The sequence below is a fragment of the Panulirus ornatus genome, chromosome 55 (genome assembly GCF_036320965.1).
Source record: "Panulirus ornatus isolate Po-2019 chromosome 55, ASM3632096v1, whole genome shotgun sequence".
NCBI classification, from domain to species: Eukaryota; Metazoa; Arthropoda; class Malacostraca; order Decapoda; family Palinuridae; genus Panulirus; species Panulirus ornatus.
In genome coordinates this window covers 23,802,957-23,825,048 of record NC_092278.1, presented here as the reverse complement: position 1 = coordinate 23,825,048, position 22,092 = coordinate 23,802,957, and the positions used below count along the sequence as shown (strand labels likewise).

The 22,092-nt window shown below is 42.0% G+C and overlaps 1 protein-coding gene across 1 annotated transcript in view; it reads left to right on the top strand.

Moving 5' to 3' along the window:
- Positions 1-6,576: 6,576 nt before the first annotated feature.
- The window catches only part of Pfas (phosphoribosylformylglycinamidine synthase), a 124,628-nt gene continuing 109,112 nt past the window's right edge, over positions 6,577-22,092 (top strand). Inside the window, exons 1-2 of the mRNA XM_071693156.1 lie at positions 6,577-6,730; positions 20,793-20,906. Coding sequence (XP_071549257.1) covers positions 6,592-6,730; positions 20,793-20,906 — 253 coding nt within the window. The 5' untranslated portion in view covers positions 6,577-6,591. The remainder of the gene's footprint in view (positions 6,731-20,792; positions 20,907-22,092) is intronic.

Sequence of the window (22,092 nt, the reverse complement as noted above, 5' to 3'; positions counted from 1 at the left end):
ATTCTGGAGACACCCGAGAGCCTAGTGCGTGTGATGCAGTGTGGATGACCCACACGGTTTATCGTGTTCCACCTAACTAGGACGGGATCACAGGCGACACCATCATACCCGAGGGTCGCACAGTCGTGCTGTCGTCATCAAGGGTTGCACCGTCTTGTTCCCTGGTCGTGCTGTCGTCCTCAAGGGTTGAACTGTCGTGTACGGCCGCCATCTGTGGCCGGTATTTGTCCTCAGGGGTCACAATGTGTCCCCGGACGACCAAGTAAGAGCCGCCGTCCTCCACTCGCGCCAGAAAATTTTTTTCAATTAAGTTGTGAAGTATGGCGTTTACGTCCCCCCAACCCACTCCCACACACATATCTGCCCCACGGGTGGCAGTAGTGATCTTGATCCTCTTCCTCCTCCTCCTCCTCCTCCTCCTCCTTCTTCTCTTCCTTTTCTTTCTGTTGTAATTCTTCATCGTCTTGTAACTGCATCACACTTCGTCCTTCTAAGCTGGACGAGAAGTAAGCTGAAGTGAACCAGATTGATCTGACTCGGAGACCAGGACTAAGCTGGAATGAACTAATCTAAAATAAACGAGCGAACCGAACTGGACTGAACTAGACAAAGATGTCCATTCATACTTAACCAGATTCCTGAAACGTGCAGAACTGACCCCCTGAACAACTAACTGATCTTGACTGGATATCAACCTATGGTACTGACGCTAGTGATAGATATCCATGTATGAATACTCTTCTTAGGGTGTACACATGCAGTGTACCGGGGCTTCGATAGTTACATGTACAACCCTTATCACTGGGAGTGAAGACACATGACATAAGCTGGCGAGTGTACAGGGTGCGTGTTGATTTGGTTGTCGTACAACGCGGGTTCAAAGGCAAGTGTAGGGTACATGAAGTACATGGTGTCTGGTTTAATCCAATGATCCTGACGGGTGCATGTTTGTATGCTTATCTAACTCCCTTTCTTTCAAACACCTCCCCTCAACCCCTGTGCCTGGGGATCGGCCTACAGTGTTTTCCACTGAGAAAATACTTCTGAGCTTGTCTCAACTCTGGCCATTCCATCATACATACAACCTCTTCCCGCTGTATCCCTTAGCTTGATTAGCTAGTCTTCAACTCAACTATACTTCTGGTGAAAGTATGTATATATTTTGGATTTTCTTCTGCCTTGTCCGTGATATTCTTTTTCAGATTTCTCCTCCTCCTTCTCTGTCTTGGTCCACCCGTTCCTTCCCCACTCACACCTATCACATACTGGTCGTCCGTTGTGCCGCCTACACCTACCCCACAACACACATCTCTAGAATTCGTGTGCTTTTGACATCTTTTACTGGACTATTCTCTCTCTCTCTCTCTCTCTCTCTCTCTCTCTCTCTCTCTCTCTCTCTCTCTCTCTCTCTCTCTCTCTCTCTCTCTCTCTATCCGTAACGATATATGGAGGAATATATTCATATCCTGTATGGACCTCATTCGTATAACATTTAGCGTTGCTGACGGTGACGCATTCATGGGCCACGCAGCTGTTCGTCCTCCACCAGGAGTTGGTCGATAAATTGGGTACCTGTCTTACGCTAGGGTCATTAGACGTATCGTTAACAATGATGGCCTTGTTTGGGATATTCACCTCCCCGTGGCCGTCTCACCATATATATGTATATATTTGTATATATGTATATATTTTCCCGCGTTATATATATATATATATATATATATATATATATATATATATATATATATATATATATATATATATATATATATATATATATATTGTCGCTGTTTCCCGCATTAGCGAGGTAGCACTAGGAAACAGACGAGAGAATGGCCCAACCCACCCACATACACATGTATATACATACACGTCCACACACAGTACATATGAATACCTATACATCTCAACGTATACATATATATACACACACAGGCATATACATATATACACATGTACATAATTCATACTGTCTCGCTTTATTCATTCCAGTCGCCACCCCGCCACACATGAAATGACAACCCCCTCCCCCGCATGTGCGCGAGGTATCGCTAGGAAAAGACAACAGAGGCCACATTCGTTCACACTGTCTCTAGCTGTCATGTATAATGCACCGAAACCACCCTTTCCACATCCAGGCCCCACAAAACTTTCCATGGTTTACCCCAGACGCTTCACATGCCCTGGTTCAATCCATTGACAGCACGTCGACCTCGGTATACCACATCGTTCCAATTCACTCTATTCCTTGCACGCCTTTCACCCTACTGCATGTACAGGCCCCGATCACTCAAAATCTTTTTCACTCCATCTTTCCACCTCCAGTTTGGTCTCCCACTTCTCGTTCCCTCCACCTCTGACACATATATCCTCTTTGTCAATCTTTCCTCACTCATTCCCGTGTGTGTGTGTGTGTGTGTGTGTCACACGTACATACACACGTCCACACACGCAAATATACATACCTACACAGCTTTCCATGGTTTACCCCAGACGCTTCACATGCCTTGATTCAATCCACTGACAGCACGTCAACCCCTGTATACCACATCGCTCCAATTCACTCTATTCCTTGCCCTCCTTTCACCCTCCTGCATGTTCAGGCCCCGATCACACAAAATCTTTTTCACTCCATCTTTCCACCTCCAATTTGGTCTCCCTCTTCTCCTCGTTCCCTCCACCTCCGACACATATATCCTCTTGGTCAATCTTTCCTCACTCATTCTCTCCATGTGCCCAAACCATTTCAAAACACCCTCTTCTGCTCTCTCAACCACGCTCTTTTTATTTCCACACATCTCTCTTACCCTTACGTTACTTACTCGATCAAACCACCTCACACCACACATTGTCCTCAAACATCTCATTTCCAGCACATCCATCCTCCTGCGCACAACTCTATCCATAGCCCACGCCTCGCAACCATACAACATTGTTGGAACCACTATTCCTTCAAACATACCCATTTTTGCTTTCCGAGATAATGTTCTCGACTTCCACACATTTTTCAAGGCTCCCAAAATTTTCGCCCCCTCCCCCACCCTATGATCCACTTCCGCTTCCATGGTTCCATCCGCTGACAGATCCACTCCCAGATATCTAAAACACTTCACTTCCTCCAGTTTTTCTCCATTCAAACTCACCTCCCAATTGACTTGACCCTCAACCCTACTGCACCTAATAACCTTGCTCTTATTCACATTTACTCTTAACTTTCTTCTTCCACACACTTTACCAAACTCAGTCACCAGCTTCTGCAGTTTCTCACATGAATCAGCCACCAGCGCTGTATCATCAGCGAACAACAACTGACTCACTTCCCAAGCTCTCTCATCCCCAACAGACTTCATACTTGCCCCTCTTTCCAGGACTCTTGCATTCACCTCCCTAACAACCCCATCCATAAACAAATTAAACAACCATGGAGACATCACACACCCCTGCCGCAAACCTACATTCACTGAGAACCAATCACTTTCCTCTCTTCCTACACGTACACATGCCTTACATCCTCGATAAAAACTTTTCACTGCTTCTAACAACTTGCCTCCCACACCATATATTCTTAATACCTTCCACAGAGCATCTCTATCAACTCTATCATATGCCTTCTCCAGATCCATAAATGCTACATACAAATCCATTTGCTTTAAGGTATAAGTTTGTTGAGTATTCCTGGTAAACTATATGGGAGGGTATTGATTGAGAGGGTGAAGGCATGTACAGAGCATCAGATTGGGGAAGAGCAGTGCGGTTTCAGAAGTGGTAGAGGATGTGTGGATCAGGTGTTTGCTTTGAAGAATGTATGTGAGAAATACTTAGAAAAGTGTCATTTAATATGACTCCTAATTCAGGATTTATTAGCTATTTGCTGATGTTCTCAACTTGTCGAACGATTCTCATATATTGATTAGGTAGATTACCAATACACTGGCCACAGTTCATTGCAGAGGTAGACCCAAACTCATAGAACACATAATACCCTCCAATCAATATATTGTATATTGTTGAAAGAAATTTTTGCTTCTGTAGTAGTGTTTATTTCAACAGCTTCTGTCACAGACACGAAAAAAAGGGCTGTCAGACTATATTTATCATGAGGTAGTTATTGTAGATGATACAGCGATCTATTTCGTAAAGAATGTGTAGGAATTTCGCTGTACGCTATAAAGCCTGTTCTTGTATTTCTGTCTGATTGCCTCGCCGCTTCGTTTACTATAGCGACACTTACGTTTTCCGGTATATCTTTTATTTTCAAGTTATTGTTTTAGGAGAAAGTGATGTATTGTAGAACTTAAGTACATTTCTGGCAGACAAGTGACATGTTGTTGGTATTGTTGTACCTCTGGCAGGTAAACAACGGCGTCAGAGCGCCTCGTTGGGCGGGCACAAGATGTCGTTCAGGCCATTTTTACCGCCGAACAATTGCAGGGGTTCGCCCCCTCTCTGAGGCTGATGGGGCCCTGATGTCTCTCGCCCCTTCAAGATTACTCCACACATAATATATTTGGTAGTTTTATCTTTATTTGAGATCAAATATTTTGATAGTGGGTAATGATCGTCATGATGGAGATGTGTATGTGCATGAACTAAGGTATGATTCACGGGTATACGTGGTAATCAATTTATGGTAAATCTAAACGTGGAACTAAATCATGGTGATTACTGGTTTACGTGGTAACTAAGGTATGACGAACCAGGTCGATTAATGTGGGTACCAAGTTCTGGTGACCCTGATCGGTATATGTGGGGGCAAGGTTATGTTGACCTCGTAAGGAATACGAGGGATCTAGATTATGTTGACCCTGCTTGGGATACATTAGAACCACTTTCACTTTGAGGTTTATCAGGATAACTCCCTCTGAAAGCTTCAGGTAAACCTTTGCGTGGAAATTTACATATATTTTAACACAAGCAGCGTAGCACTCTCTTTTATGGCGTAACACGGCTGGCCAGTGTACGATTGAAACTTCCCAGGAATTGATGGGGAAGATATCATATCACTGTTGTGGTTTTCTATAAGCTTTCATCACTCGCAATGAATATTGAATGGATTGATGACAAATCCCTGCAATTTGTCCGCAAGACCCGTGTCTAGCTTGTGTGATAGAAAGGGATTTGACGGAATTTAACATTTCCTGCCGACACACTGTGAATGAATAATCTTCCACAAAATACAGCGAATGGTACGGTTGCTTAAAAGTAATCATGTCCGACTTGGTGGAGGAATTGTTCTCAACAATGTCTTACTGTAATCAATAGTTATTGTACTAGCCAGAGTAGATGTGATGGATATCATGTATGGGAGCATACGCCAGGGTAACGCGTTATAGCGCGCTATTAGGTTACTGATTTCCTATTCATATTATATACTTTTTAAAACTATCTTCCTAACCCCATGAAACGTGTCTTGAACACAACCTGCGCTCCTATCTGTTGTTGTTGTGAGCTGTAGGACTGATATATTTAGTAACTGCCTATTGGACTTTTAGAATGATCGTAACCAATTCGGGGTTGCCATCTGCAGGGAAGTAGTATGACGCGACGACCTTTGGGTAAGATGGCATAACCTTTGACCTGACTGACGCCGCCATACCCAGAGGTCTTGTCGTTCTCAAGGGTATGGGCCACATATATATAGTGAGATTTTATTTATGGCCTTAGAATTATCCGTCACATGCATAGTGAGAGTGTATGTGGTCATAGAATTACCCATGTCACTTGTAATGTGAGAATTTATGTGGTCTTAGAATAATCCATAATACCTGACGAAGTTGTCAAAGATTTTTCGGTTGGTGGATGTAGTCTGACGTTCTCCTGTTGGACGCATCATTGGCTAATGGAGGCAATCGGTTTTGATTGGGTGTTTATGACGACATGACTTCCCTTTTATTTGACTGTCTTAGTGACGTGATGGTGTTTAGAGTTGCCAGCAATAGCAATCCTGAGAAATTTTGAGACGGAATTAGTAGTTGGAAAATGTATGCTTGTTGTTTCAAAAGATGTCACCATCTATTTTACGTTATGTAATGGCCGTTAGTCCCCTACTTACGTTTCTCAAACAGCAATGTGGCCCATGTCAGATCGCCTTGTTGTGTTGTGGTCCCAAGTTTGTAAGTATGTACATGTGAAGTTCAAGGATGAGAGGAGAATTTCGTGATACCTTAATCGTGAACAGTTTGATTTGATCGTACCTGTGTGTGTTAGTGTTAATAGTATGGACGTTTCCCTCTAGCAGAAAGTGAACACCTTACCAGTTTCTTGCCAGAGACCGACCACGCGCTGGCGGGAAAACATGCCAGGATACAAACTACTCAGCCAACCGCCAACTTCATTTATTGACTTCACACAAATCTCAGCCGGACAGGATTTAGAGGAACTGTTTAGGATTTAGAGACATTACAGACAATCTAACCAACGTGAACGCCGACAATCTAGCCAGTCAGCGTTATGAAGCTCTGATGAAACGCATCTGTCAACCAGTCAGGAACGGGACCGTCAGCTGGGCGCCGGTACCTTCCCCATAATCCAAAGATCCCCTCTCTCTCCCCCTCACAGTTACCCTGCCAGGAACCCAGGCTGTTGTAGATAATGGGGGGCGCTGGAGGTTGCGATGGGGCTCCCCTGGGGTTCGGGACCCTTGGGGCGGGCACGGTGAGGATCCTCGTGGGGGCACTCGTCGCCTTCGTCCTAGTGATCGTCGTGAGTCTGGTCGGCTTCTGGCAGACAGGTAAGTAATGACTTGGTGTTAAACGTAATGTGTACACCTAGTATATATATGTGCTCTCTCTCTCTCTCTCTCTCTCTCTCTCTCTCTCTCTCTCTCTCTCTCTCTCTCTCTCTCTCTCTCTCTCTCTCTCTCTCTCTCTCTCTCTCCCTGAACTCCATTCCGTCTTATCGTTCTCTCTTGCTTTCTCTCCCCACCACTCTAGGAACAAGATACTATCAGCGTAGAGCAGTATGATGTGTGTGTGTGTGTGTGTGTGTGTGTGAAAAGATTCGCCAAGGATGGGACGACCATGGAAGGAGGGTAAGGCTATGCGATAACCACAGGAAGATGAATGACCTGTCTATAAGCTTGGGCCGTCATAAGCCAAAAGCCGTGTTGGTCCTTGGTTAGCATACGGTCTGGTGCAGCCACTGGACAAGGCTATACAATACATGCAACCATACTTAGTGTACGTGCTGGTCTAACCCAGTCTCCGTGCTAACCTAAAGATGTCTACGTTTACTTCCATTTGCAGCTCAACCGAACCCGGTCAGAGGGCTTGGTATTGCCACCAGCAGGAGAGAGAGAGAGAGAGAGAGAGAGAGAGAGAGAGAGAGAGAGAGAGAGAGAGAGAGAGAGAGAGAGAGAGAGAGAGCGATAAGATGGAATGTAGTGAGAGTTAAAAGAGAGAGGGAGAGGTCATTTATTTTCTAATTAATCTCAAGGCAACCTTAATCTTTGTTTCATCAGGTAGTCAAGATTGTTCCAGAAACAGTGTAAAAAATATTATATGTATATTGAAGTGAGATGCGTAATTATATTCGCTAGTAATTAACTGGGATTCCTCTCATAAGTTTTCACTTTTATATAATTTTCACCAGCTCTTATTGAGAGTGGATGGGTTGTCTTGTAAGTAACATTATACACTTGTGTCTTTTACATGAATTAGGTGTGAAATTATTGCCCTCATCAAACCCTTATAGCTTAGATTATTGCCCTTTGTCTAGTGGTTGTGGACTAGGTATTTGCTATGTAGGATTTGTGAGAAATGCATGGAGAAAGAGAAGGTTGCGTATGTGGCATATGTAGTCTTAGAGAAAACATATGATAGGACTGACAGACTGTGTGTTTCTGCTGCCAGCGAGAGGGAGGGCTCAGGTGGTAGTGTATTGGCCCCTCCTGACACCCGAGCTAATTCGAGGAATATCCTGTCCCCTCACCTTAAAGCAATCACCTCAGGTAGTAGGTAGTTGACAGCTGCCGCCCAGGGTAGTACTACCGTCCGGAACAAGAATAGTGGCATTCATTTCTGCCTCATCAGAACGAGAGCTACAGGGTTAGAGTACCATCTTATCCTCACAAACGCCCTAAACATACTCAAACTTCACTTTTTGTTCTCTCTCTCCAGACTTCACAACCACTTTTTTTTTTTTATTTAATCATGCACTTCCTCCAAAGTTCGTTATTACTTTCTTATGTTTTCTACCCTTTCATTAACCTTAACCATATTTCAGTTAAGGCCCGGTCTTGGTGTAGACTTTTTTTTTTCGTGCCTGGAGCCTCCAACGTAAGGAAAAAAAAAAAAAGATTGGTGGGTGGGATGAGGTGTTAGCGAATATAGTGTGGAAAGAAATCTACTAATTGCAGGGAGAAGCTTTTGCTGGAAGGGTAAGGCGCGCTTACGTCGGATGGGAGGAGGATGAGTGGTTCCAGGTAAAGGTGGGTCTTCGTTAAGGGTGTTAAATATCACCGTTGCTGTTAACCTCATGAAGGAACTAGTAAGGAAGGTTAACGCAAAGGGCTTGTGAACAATAGACGGGCTTGCTATATGTTGGAAGTGGAGGGCCTGAAAGGTAAATCATTTCCTGTTTGCAGATGACATGGCTCTGGTGGCAGACTCGTGGAAGAAACTCCAGAACCTGGTGTCGGAATTTTGGACTGTGTGTGACCGGAAAAAAGTTGAGAATTAATATAAACAAAAGTAAGAATGAGGTGCTGGAGGGGGCGAGACAGGATGGTTTGAGTGTGAGTTGGCATGAGGACTTGGATGATGGGGTGTGTTTAGGTACTGGGAGACCAAGACGAAAAGTTGAACTGAAGGAGGCTTTGAGGTATAGTGGCCGAAACATTCAAGAAAGTGAACGATATGCTTGAAATGAAAATCATGTGGATCGACGTGGTAGTTTGGGGACGACGTGCTGCCAATATACACATTTAATTGTTAGATTCCTTTGGAAAACATCACAAAAAATTTGTAGTAGAAACTAAGATACAGTGGAGATGCATACTATTGGCATATCCAAGACTTCGACACTTGTAGGAATATGGAACACACTTGGAGCCGCAAAGCACTGAGAGAGACTTTATTAATCGCTTGATATACACAATCAACAATGATGAACTAAGTTTAGCTAATATTATTCCTATTCCTAGTAATAAACACACACACACACACACAGTGTGCCGGGTTTATGTAAAGAAGTCAACAAAAATCATATCCAGCAAACCATCCAGACGCCTCAATAAAACCTATTCTGTTTACAATTTTCCATTTCCTAATTTAACTTTCCCCTGTTTCATCCCTTCTTTTTATCCCCTTACCATCCCATAAAAACAGCGAAACCAGAGCGTGTGAAGTAGTGGGGGGTAACCGCGGGCTGGTGTGTGGGGCTTGGCTGTGGATGGTTGTATGTCAGACAGGACGGACAGAGAGTGGGGGTAGATGCGAGCAAGTGCGGCTATTATTATTCTGTTCTTGAAGCAACTTCATCATTGTTAAAAATGGCAAACGCGGGAATGGCAATCGTAGCTCAATGAGCAATTACATGAATGAATATATATGTGTATATATATATATATATATATATATATATATATATATATATATATATATATATATATATATATATTTTTTTTTATACTATTCGCCATTTCCCGCGATAGCGAGGTAGCGTTAAGAACAGAGGACTGGGCCTTTGAGGGAATACCCTCACCTGGCCCCCTTCTCTGTTCCTTCTTTTGGGAAATTAAAATAAAAAAATGAGAGGGGAGGATTTCCAGCCCCCCGCTCCCTTCCCTTTTAGTCGCCTTCTACGACACGCAGGGAATACGTGGGAAGTATTCTTTCTCCCCTATCCCCAGGGATAATATATATATATATATATATATATATATATATATATATATATATATATATATATTTTTTTTTTTTTTTTTTTTTTTTTTTTTGTCTCCCGCGTGTGCGAGGTAGCGCAAGGAAACAGACGAAAGAAACGGCCCACCCCACCCCCATACACATGTACATACATACACGTCCGCACACGCAAATAAACATACCTATACATCTCAATTTTTTTTTTTTTTTTTTTTTTTTTTTGCTTTGTCGCTGTCTCCCGCGTTTGCGAGGTAGCGCAAGGAAACAGATGAAAGAAATGGCCCAACCCACCCCCATACACATGTATATACATACGTCCACACACGCAAATATACATACCCACACAGCCTTCCATGGTCCACCCCAGACGCTCCACATGCCCTGACTCAATCCACTGACAGCATATATACCCATGCACACAATTCACACTGTCTGCCTTTATTCATTCCCATCGCCACCTCGCCACTCATGGAATACCATCCCCCTTCCCCCCTCATGTGTGCGAGGTAGCGCTAGGAAAAGACAACAAAGGCCCCATTCGTTCACACTCAGTCTCCAACTGTCATGCAATAATGCCCAAAATCACAGCTCCCTTTCCACATCCAGGCCCCATACAACTTTCCATGGTTTATATATATATATATATATATATATATATCACACTATTCGCCATTTCCCGCGTTAGCGAGGTAGCGTTAAGAACAGAGGACTGAGCCTTTGAGGAAATATCCTCACCTGGCCCCCTTCTCTGTTCTTTCTTTTGGAAAAAAAAAAAAAAAAAACGAGAGGGGAGGATTTCCAGCCCCCCGCTCCCTCCCTTTTTAGTCGCCTTCTACGACACGCAGGGAATACGTGGGAAGTATTCTTTCTCCCCTATCCCCAGGGATATATATATATATATATATATATTTTTATACATATTCGCCATTTCCCGCGTTAACGAGGTAGCGTTCCAGAACAGATGACCGGGACTTAGAAATCTCATATGGTCCCCTTCTCTGTTCCTTCTTCAGGAAAAGTGTAACTGGAGGGGAGGATTTCCAGTCCCCCCGCTCCTACCCACTTTTAGTCGCCTTCTACGACACGCAGGGAATACATGGGAAGTGTTCTTTCTCCCCTATTCCCAGGGATGATATATATATATATACATATACATATATGTGTGTGATACTGATGGAACACGGTCTGGTACATGGTAAAATGGTCAGTAAGTGTATCAGAATTCCATTAAACGTCAAGAGGGTAATTATAGCTTCAGCACATGTGTTCATCAGGGGGCGTACGTCGCCCTGGGGAGCCGAGTCATCAAGCATGACGCTATTTAAGTGTACTGCTGCTGCTTCTGCCGCCAGCCGCTGTTAAGAAGGCAACACGATGCTAACATCCTTTAGGAACAACATAACAGCCATAGAGCTATGGAGAGCCGACATCTTGCACGTATTGCCTACAAACTAATTAAAGAACAAAAAGCAAAATATTGGCCACTAACCCAGGATTGATGGTAATAGTAGCTGCCAGGTTAGGTTTTGTTGGGATTGTATATATATATATATATATATATATATATATATATATATATATATATATAACTGATCGGTGATATTATTCTCTTCAGTTTCTTGTCCTGATGGACTTACTAGCTAGTGTGATGTTTGCATTGCCTTAATTCTCCGACCTGGCGCATTCTGGCATGCGAGGAAGTGATTGTTGTGTCAGGTGACACCGTACCGAGGGGCCGTGATACACACTGGCCAGAGATCACCACTGATGAAGTATATATCATTCATTATTGATGCTAACCTGAAGAAAACATTTGCAAAAATTCAGATGACTGAAGGATGGTAGATAATGTAATGATTACTTGGTGAAGCACTTTTACAGTGCGATACAAACAGTCCGTTGTAATAATTCGTAGTTTGCTGAGAGCGAAGCATTTTCTTGCATTTTTTTCATTCATAGTAACTGGAGTAGTAGACTGTTAGGGGTATTACATGTTCGTAGTCTTGTATTGAATAAAGATTTTAGGTAATAGTAAACAAATGTGTTGGGTAGAATCTGTATACTAATATCTCCATTAAGTTGTAACCAAAGTTGTAATAACGCTCACCCAGGTTATATTTACACGTTTTGCACATCCACGGATGTATCTATTTCTGTTGCTTGTTCTTGTTTGTATTGGCGAGCAAAAGGAGGAAGATGAGCCGCGAGATCCCGCCAGTTTTAGGGATGCGACCAGTAGTTTCTTCCCATCAGTTTAAGGAAGAAACTAGTATTGTCCTCTCGCCAGTACCAGAGGAGTACTTGTTGCGTCTTCCCACCATTATAAGCGATGTAGCCAGTACCATTATCCCTCCGTTATGAGACATGACCAGTAACGTCTTCTTGCCAACATACGTAAGACAAATGACTCGTTTATTCTTCCCGCCAGTATAAGTGACAAGTTGCATCCTCCTGTCAGTATACGGCAGGTTACCAGTAACATCTTCCTGCTATGTAAAGCAAATGACTGGTAGCGTCTTCCCGCCATTATTAGGCAAGAGACCAGTAGCTGCATCCAGTCAGTATAAGGCAAGTGACCAGTAGCATCTTCCTGTCATGTAAGGCAAGTGACCAGTAGCAGCTTTTCATCTTTATAAGATTTGACAATTGATAGAGAACCACCGAAGATCGTTGATCTAACACTGATAAAGAAGCAGTTGAGATCGCTGGTATACTGGCTGGCAAGCAGTCGAGGTTTTTGGCACAGAACCGGTAGATAGTACTGGTACAGAACCAGCAAAGATCGCTGATGTGATACTTACAGAAAAAGAGATCGCTGGTGCAAGATTGTTGAACAACCAGTAAAGATTACTGATGTCGAACCTGTAGATATCGCTGGCAGAGAACCAGCAGAGGTAGTTGATAGAGAACCAGTAGATATCGCTGGTATAAAACCTGCAGAGATCACTGTGTAGACCCACTAGAGATCGCAGTTTTAAAAACCCCATATCATACGGAACCAGTTGAGATAGCTATTCTAGAACCATTAGAGATGGCTGATATAGCACCAATTGGGCTGGTTCATGTATATGAACGTCCTCGTGTTCTCCAACAAAAGATTCCAATTAATTGTCATTATTTTTTATCATGGTGGGGAATTTAAAGAGACGGTAACTGATTTTTATGGCCAGTTAGGTTCCATGCACTTTTAATTGACCCAATTTTTTCCGTTGATTTATTGGAACAAATTGTATATATATGATACCACTCATGTAGACGAACGCCCACATTATTGTAACGCAGGTGTCTGGATAATTAATGGATAGATACCTGTTTGGATCTGGCGAGGATATTGTAGCTGCTAGGAGGGAGCTATAAATTGAATGGAACAGCCCATTCAGAAAGTGCGAGTCCTGGTTAGGGAAATTAAAAGGACTTAGATGTTAGGATATGGCGATGGTGTAGGTACACCACTGGCTTGGTTAGCTAGGTAAAGGTTAGGATTTAGCAGAGATTGGTTAGTGAACAGCTTGGGAATGTCTGGTAGACAGGTTGATGGCTAGAAGATAGCAAGGGGCTGGCAAGTAGACGTCCAGGGACCGGTCAGCAGAAAGCTGATACAGGCTAGTATACTTAAGGACTGGCTTGTATAGATCCAGGAACATGCTAGTATACAGTGTGAGACTGGCCAGTACACAGTTATGTAATAGCTAGTTAGACAGTTAGGGATTGCTTTACACAACACTAGGAGTGGTTAGGAGAATTAGGGACTAGCTCGAGTTTTGTTCCAAATTGTGTTGGCTCTGGACGCGACATTAAGTAATGTATTGTCTGGTTAAGCACCAAAAACAATTAAATCATGTTTTCCTTATATATATATATATATATATATATATATATATATATATATATATATATATATATATATATATATATATTTTTTTTTTTTTTTTTTTTTTTTTTTGCTATCTCCCGCGTTTGCGAGGTAGCGCAAGGAAACAGACGAAAGAAATGGCCCAACCCACCCCCATACACAGTGTATACACACACACGTCCACACACGCAAATATACATACCTACACAGCTTTCCATGGTTCACCCCAGAAGCTTCACATGCCCTGATTCAATCCACTTACAGCACGTCAACCCCGGTATACCACATCGATCCAATTCACTCTATTCCTTGCCCTCCTTTCACCCTCCTGCATGTTCAGGCCCCGATCACACAAAATCTTTTTCACTCCATCTTTCCACCTCCAATTTGGTCTCCCACTTTTCCCCATTGCTTGATTGCCGTTTATCGCGTTAGCGAGGTTGCGCCAGGAACAGACGAAGAAAGAACGAATCCGCTCACAAAGCGGATGCAGCCTTTCTTTGTCCATTCTCTAGTTGTCACATGTAAAACATTGCAACCACAGCTCCTTATCCATAACCAGGCCCCACAGACCTTTCCATGGTTTACTGGTGCTTCTCGTTCCCTTGCTCAGTCCATTGACAGCACGTCGACCCCTATACATCACATCGTTCTACTTCATTCTATCCCGTCCATACCTTTCACTGTCGTGCATGTTCAGACTTTGATCGCTTTAAATCTTTTTCACTCCATCCTTTCATCTCGTATTTGGTACCCCATTCTCTGTTCCCTTCATTTCTGACATATATATTATCTTTGTCAACTTTTCCTCACTAATTCTCTCCTGTCTATACCGTTTCAACACATCCTCTTCAGCTCTCTCAGCATTTTATTTTATTATTATTATTACCACAAATCTCTCTTACCCTTTCATTACTTACTAGACCAAACCACCTCAAACCACTTATAGTCCTCAGACATTTCATTTCCAATACATCCTCCCTCCTCCGCACAGCCTAATCTATAGCCCATGCCTTACATCCATAAGATATTGTTGGGACTACTGTACCTTCAAACATACCCACTTCTGCCCTCCCAGTTAACGATCTCTCTTTCCACACATTCTCCAATGCTCCCAGAACCTTCACCCCCTCACCCACCCTATGACTCACTTCTGCTTCCATGGTTCAATTTGCTGCTATGTCCACTCCTAGGTATCTAAAACACTTCCCTTTCTCTAATTTTTCTTCATTCAAACTCATACCCCCAACTAACCTGCCCTTCAACCCTGCTAAACCTAAAAAGCTTGCTCGTATTCACATTTACTCCCGGCTTCCTCCTTTCACACACTTGCAAATTCAGTCACCAACTTCTGCAGTTTCTCACTCGAATCTACCACCAGTGCTGTGTCATCAGCAAACAACAACTGGCTCACTTCCCAGAACCTCTCCCCCTACAGACCCCATGACTGCTTACTTGCCCCTCTCTCCAAGACTCGCATTTACCTACCTCACCACCCAGCCATAGACATATTATATAACCATAGTGACATCACACACCCCTGCTGCAGACCAACCAACACTTGGAATCAGTGACTCTCCTCTCTTCCTACTCGTACACATGCCTTACACTCTTGATCAAAACTTCTCTGCTTCTCAAAGGCTTCGATTCTCTGTCTAAGAAGCTACCTAGGGCTAGATTTGTCACATTTCACTGGTAGTTATAGATATAAAATTGTGGGCAAATAATCATATAATTATGAGTTACCGTGGTACCCAGTACGTGGATAATTTACCTTAACTTTTTCTATTTCTTGATGGTTTAATCTTTTAATTTGTTTTCCGTTCATCCAATTCCTTACCTTCTAATTTGTCCCTTGGGACAAATATTCTTTACTTCTGCCTGACAACGACCAACAAGGGCCAAACATAGTGCAAGCATATGTGGTCTTAGAATTGTGTTGAACACCAGAAAAAGGTTTTCTAAATTTTCTCTTGGTGGTTAAAACCTGATGTAAGCGGACTTAATGACCCTGGCAGTTGATAAACCTAATGTCTAAGACACCAAACAACCGTTCCACCTCTACATACAGAGTGGTTTTTCAGAGTCTATATTTGTTTCCCATTAAAAAAAAACGTTTTCCGTTTCCCGTACCATTTACATGATATATTTAGCTCTGGCAAATAGTTTTAAGGGATAATACACAGTTCTATGCGACGGTTTACACATTGGTTAAAAACGAATTGGCACATTATAGTATAAGTTCTCTAGCTTCAGAAGGTTAATGAGCCTAGAAGCAGGAAAAAAAATAATAAAATTCTTGGATCCGTAGGTAGGCCTTACGAATTTTAAGTTTGTGGAAATGAACCTTACTCTACAGTCCTCTTGTGCGTCCCCACCCGAAGACTGAGTTTAGTTTAAGGTCACCCTACTTGCAAAAAATTTACCAAAAGTAATAGAGGGAGTCAAACGGTGAGCAACGATGATTCCCGGTCTGAGGAACAAATCCTGTGAGAGTCAACTAGGCGAGTTAAACTTATTTAAAGTAGAATCAAAAGTTGGAAGGTAATTAATAAAGTCATTCAGAATTTTCAAAGGCCTTGATTCTCTCTAAGAGGCTACCTCAGGCTGAATTTGCCTGATACCACTCGTAGTAATGGATTTAAAGCATTAGGAATACGTTTTACTTCGAATGAAGTATTTTCTCTTCAACGAGACTATTAACATATGTAATGATTTACCATGCAGGAGGAAAGGCGTGCATAACAATTGGAGCGATATACGGTGGGTGACGTTAAGTGGACTGAACCAAAGCATATGAATCAACTGGGGTAAACCACGAAAGGTCTATGGGGTCTTTTGTAGACTCGGACCTGTGGTTTCGGTGCATTACACAACTAGAGAATGGATGAGTTGTGTTCCTGGCGATACCTCGCTAACGCGAGAAACAACAGTGAATATACATATATATATATATATATATATATATATATATATATATATATATATATATATAATATATATATTATATATATATATATGTATATATATATATATATATATATATATATATATATATATATATATATATATATATATATATATATATATATATATATATATATATATGTATTATCCCTGGGGATAGGGGATTAAGAATACTTCCCACGCATTCCCTGCGTGTTGTAGAAGGCGACTAAAAGGGGAGGGAGCGGGGGGGCTGGAAATCCTCCCCTCTCGTTTTTTTTTTTAATTTTCCAAAAGAAGGAACAGAGTGGGGCCAGGTGAGGATATTCCAAAAAAGGCCCAGTCCTCTGTTCTTAACGCTACCTCGCTAACGCGGGAAATGGCGAATAGTTTAAAAGAAAAAAAAAAAGATATATATATATATATATATATATATATATATATATATATATATATATATATATATATATATATATATATATATATATATCAGATGACGTCTATGTAACCTGCATGTTTGTCAGCCTACATATCTCCCTCCCTTGTTACTGTAAAATTTGTCTCTCTCGCGGGCAGCCGAGTGCGGTTCCCTGCCAGCCATAGCCTCGCCCTAACACATCAATCAGATATCGTGGCACTAGTGAGCTCATGATGCATCTCCAACAATATTGTATTTACCCCATGATGAAGGATTGAAGCATCCTGGGCAATATTATTTTATAATTTGAACGATGTTGATCACCTCGTCCATTGTCGTCATCTTGGAAATTTAGAATTCAGCGAACAGCGGAGCCGCTATAGGAGGTCAATGCGTACTTTTACCGTGACTCCAGTGACCGCTGTAGTTGTAGTGACCGTATGTCTGATAATTACTGCAACTTTAACAGTAAGTGTAAAGTAACCAACAAGAAATGATTGATCAGATGGTTGGATGGTTGATTGGATAGGTGGGTAGTTGCTTAGGTTGGATTTGTTGCATATGTGGGATAGTAGATGGTTGTTTGGGTGTGGGGGATGGATGATTACACGAGTTGGGGATGGTTGACTGGGCAGGTAAATGATGGCGGAAGGGATTAGTTTGGTCTAACTTCACCATTAACAGTATTGTATGACTTCCGCTGAGGTAAAAGTGTTTATGCATTCTGGTTGTATTTCCTCTAAATTTGGATCTGTATATTTTGTTCAGTTAAAAACATGTGGCAGTGACGAAAATACTGGCTTGTGTTTATTGTAACGTATTATGGGCCATTTTCATGTACATCATATTATTTTAGAAAAGAAAATAAGATGATTGATGACAGATATGATTTATTCTCTTATCAGAACGTTTGTTTGTTAGTTGTAGAACATGACCAGGCCAAGCGGGTGTTGGTAGTTTGGATTTTAGTGTAGCTAGTTTGCTTCTCAGAGAATACGCTGTCAGCCAAACGTAGTTTCACTACTCTTGATTACTGATTTACCTCATCGTTCTTTTACCCCCTTTATTGGATTATTTCTCATTATTCTCTCATTATTGAGATATTTCCATTGATGGAGACGGCCGGTGTGGCAGCAGTCTGACCCCTGATCTTCCATCCTGTCTGTATTTGCCTCCCCCCGCCCTGTTTTCACGAGTCGGTCTTAATCAAAATATTGCTTCAGCTGTAAGTAATGGTTTTAGCAGTGATAGGAATGATAATCTGAATTATATTGATAATTATGATAATTGTGTAAATTACTCACCTGATGAAAATCTGGAACGAAAATTTTGGTAAACGAATAATAGTTATGATTATCATTATTATTTTTGTTATTGTTATTAATGTTATTTAGTCATAGAATCCTTGTAATGGGGCTCTTACAGCTTAGGTGGTACGATGCAGGCGGAAGCGAAGTCGGTTCCTTGGGGAAGGCCCTTGCCTTATATAACTGACAGTGATAGAGGCTCGTCTGGGGTGACTTCCTGCACGTTTTCTTACCACGTGTAGTAGGAGTCCGGTGCTCGAACCCACAACCTGTTTATGTCATACAAAGAACTCAATTTCCGTTGTGAGACTTTCCAGATATCTCTGGGGGAGGCGAAATGCAAGACACCACCAAACAACGCCATGGAAACGGCACATTAATCTTGAGAGTTGTCCTATATTATTGGTGTTTATATAGAATTGGAGTGAAAGATGCCATGTCATAAAATTACACACACACACACACACACACACACACACACATATATATATATATATATATATATATATATATATATATATATATATATATAATATACTTTTGTCGCTGTCTCCCGCGTTTGCGAGGTAGCGCAAGGAAACAGACGAAAGAAATGCCCCCCCCCCATACACATGTATATACATACGTCCACACACGCAAATATACATACCTACACAGCTTTCCATGGTTTACCCCAGACGCTTCACATGCCCTGCTTCAATCCACTGACAGCACGTCAACCCCGGTATACCACATCGCTCCAATTCACTCTATTCCTTGCCCTCCTTTCACCCTCCTGCATGTTCAGGCCCCGATCACACAAAATCTTTTTCACTCCATCTTTCCACCTCCAATTTAGTCTCCCTCTTCTCCTTGTTCCCTCCACCTCCGACACATATATCCTCTTGGTCAATCTTTCCTCACTCATCCTCTCCATGTGCCCAAACCATTTCAAAACACCCTCTTCTGCTCTCTCAACCACGCTCTTTTTATTTCCACACATCTCTCTTACCCTTACGTTACTCACTCGATCAAACCATCTCACACCACACACTGTCCTCAAACATCTCATTTCCAGCACATCCATCCTCCTGCGCACAACTCTATCCATGGCCCACGCCTCGCAACCATACAACATTGTTGGAACCACCATTCCTTCAAACATACCCATTTTTGCTTTCCGAGATAATGTTCTCGACTTCCACACATTCTTCAAGGCCCCCAGGATTTTCGCCCCCTCCCCCACCCTATGATCCACTTCCGCTTCCATGGTTCCATCCGCTGCCAGATCCACTCCCAGATATCTAAAACACTTCACTTCCTCCAGTTTTTCTCCATTCAAACTCACCTCCCAATTGACTTGACCCTCAACCCTACTGTACCTAATAACCTTGCTCTTATTCACATTTACTCTTAACTTTCTTCTTCCACACACTTTTCCAAACTCAGTCACCAGCTTCTGCAGTTTCTCACATGAATCAGCCACCAGCGCTGTATCATCAGCGAACAACTGACTCACTTCCCAAGCTCTCTCTCATCCCCAACAGTATTTCATACTTGATTATGTGTGTGCGCGTGTTGTGCATGTGAAGTCACCAGTACTGCTGTGGCGCAGGCTATTACTGGCACAGGGCGGCCTGTGTGTAACTCTAGTGTCCATCTTAGATGGACTTGAGTATTGTGTGAAAGGTAATGAATTACTTCTTTGCTTTATATTCCTCTCCATGAAGTGTACTTTTTTACACTTTATGAGAATATACGAACACGGGTTTGATTCCTTCTACGGGGAGTGGGTGTTTTTGAAAATTGTTGTATGAAAATAACTCGTAATTTTTTGTGACGGATTCAAATTGTGTTGTAAACGTGGGTCAGAGTATTTCTTTTTTATATTGGTTAAGACATTATATGTCATAGAAATTGGTGTTTTAGGATATAGCCCGTTATATATTAAGCCCAATTGAATAGAGCGGATAAAACCATGGGACATGAGAGGGCTTATGATACCGAAATCACAGCTATGGTGGGTTTCATTTCATGGAGTGGCCAGAGGAAGACGATGACCATTTTCATAACTAGGGGGCCGAGAAACATATATCCAGTCATGCTTCCTTAATTGCTTTCTTCTAGAGTGCCCTAAAGGTGGATTCCAGTCACTTCTCTTTATTCTTTACTTTCCAAGGTGCCCCGAGGGTGGGTTCCAATCACATCTATTTATACTATACTTTCCATGGTGCCATAAGGTAGGTTCCAATCACATTTCTATGCTTTATCTTCCAGGGTGCCCCAAGGGTGTGTCCCTATCAGTCTTCATTTTCTATCTTCAAGGGTGCCCCTAGGGTGGCTTGCTGTCACGTCTCTTCATTCTCTATCTCTCAGGGTGCCTTAAGGGTGGATTCCATCACATTTCTTCATTCTCTACCTTCCAGGGTGCCCCAAGGGTGGGTTCCAGTGCAACGACGGAAAGTGTCTGCCTCGGAGCCGCTGGTGTAACAGAGAGGCTGACTGTACCGACCGGGAGGACGAGCTGGAGGAAGAGTGCCGTGAGTACTTACTGCCTGGTTTACTGATGGCTTAATGACTAAGGGATATGTTAGGCTTACCCGCCTTAAGTGCTGTCTGGGATAATGATGTGTTGGTGGCTCACCAGCCGCGAGTACCCCTTGGCATGCTGATGGTGGAGATCATAGTGAATAATACCAAAATCATTACTAGTTGCAGTGATCAGAGGAGAATACAGATATTAGAAGCCATTTACGGTAGAGAGAAAGCACCTGTCATCAACATCCAGACGAACATGACCACCGCCATACAGTTCTTTGATGGCCCACCAATAGGATGGAGATGGATGGGACACGTTATTGACCCACCATAAGGTACCAAGTCCGCCATTCTTATACAGCAGGAACACGGAGTGTTTTCCCTTACTTTTGCGCTATATGCTGTGTTATTTCCTGGGTGACGAAGGTCAAAGAAAGTCAGACGAGCCCATACTGACCCAAGTTGCGCATCCGTACAGTAATGGTCTCGCTTGACCTACTTCGTGCATTTAGTGATGGATTTTCAATATTCCTACCTCATGTGATATTGTTCTCGGTTTTTCCTCAACTGTAGCTTTTTCTGTATTTTTTATTTCATAGTTGTATTTAGATTGTTATACTACCCTTCTTGATTTTGTTAGTTGCTTTGCTTTTAGTGTTTTCCCTTACTTTTGTGCTATATGCTGTGTTATTTCCGAGTGTTTTTAAATTTTGTTTGCGTTTTCCATATCATATCCTAGTGTGTGACGCAGTTTTTCTCCCTTTTTTGTTGATTCCTGATGATGCTTCTGTGTAGGCGAAAGCTTTAATGTAATAAATGGAGAACTATGGATAACTAGTGTTTGAGCACCCACCTAATGGTAGAATAATACTGAAAAAATTAGAAAACATTAGAAAAAAGATTAATGACCCAAATCATGCTCTCGTATTCAATTCTCTGTGTGTGTGTATATATATATATATATATATATATATATATATATATATATATATATATATATCTTTTCTTTTCTTTCAAACTATTCGCCATTTCCCGCATTAGCGAGGTAGCGTTAAGAACAGAGGACTGGGCCTTTGAGGTAATACCCTCACCTGGCCCAATTCTCTGTTCCTTCTTTTGGAAAAAAAAAAAATATATATATATATATATATATATATATATATATATATATATATATATATATATATT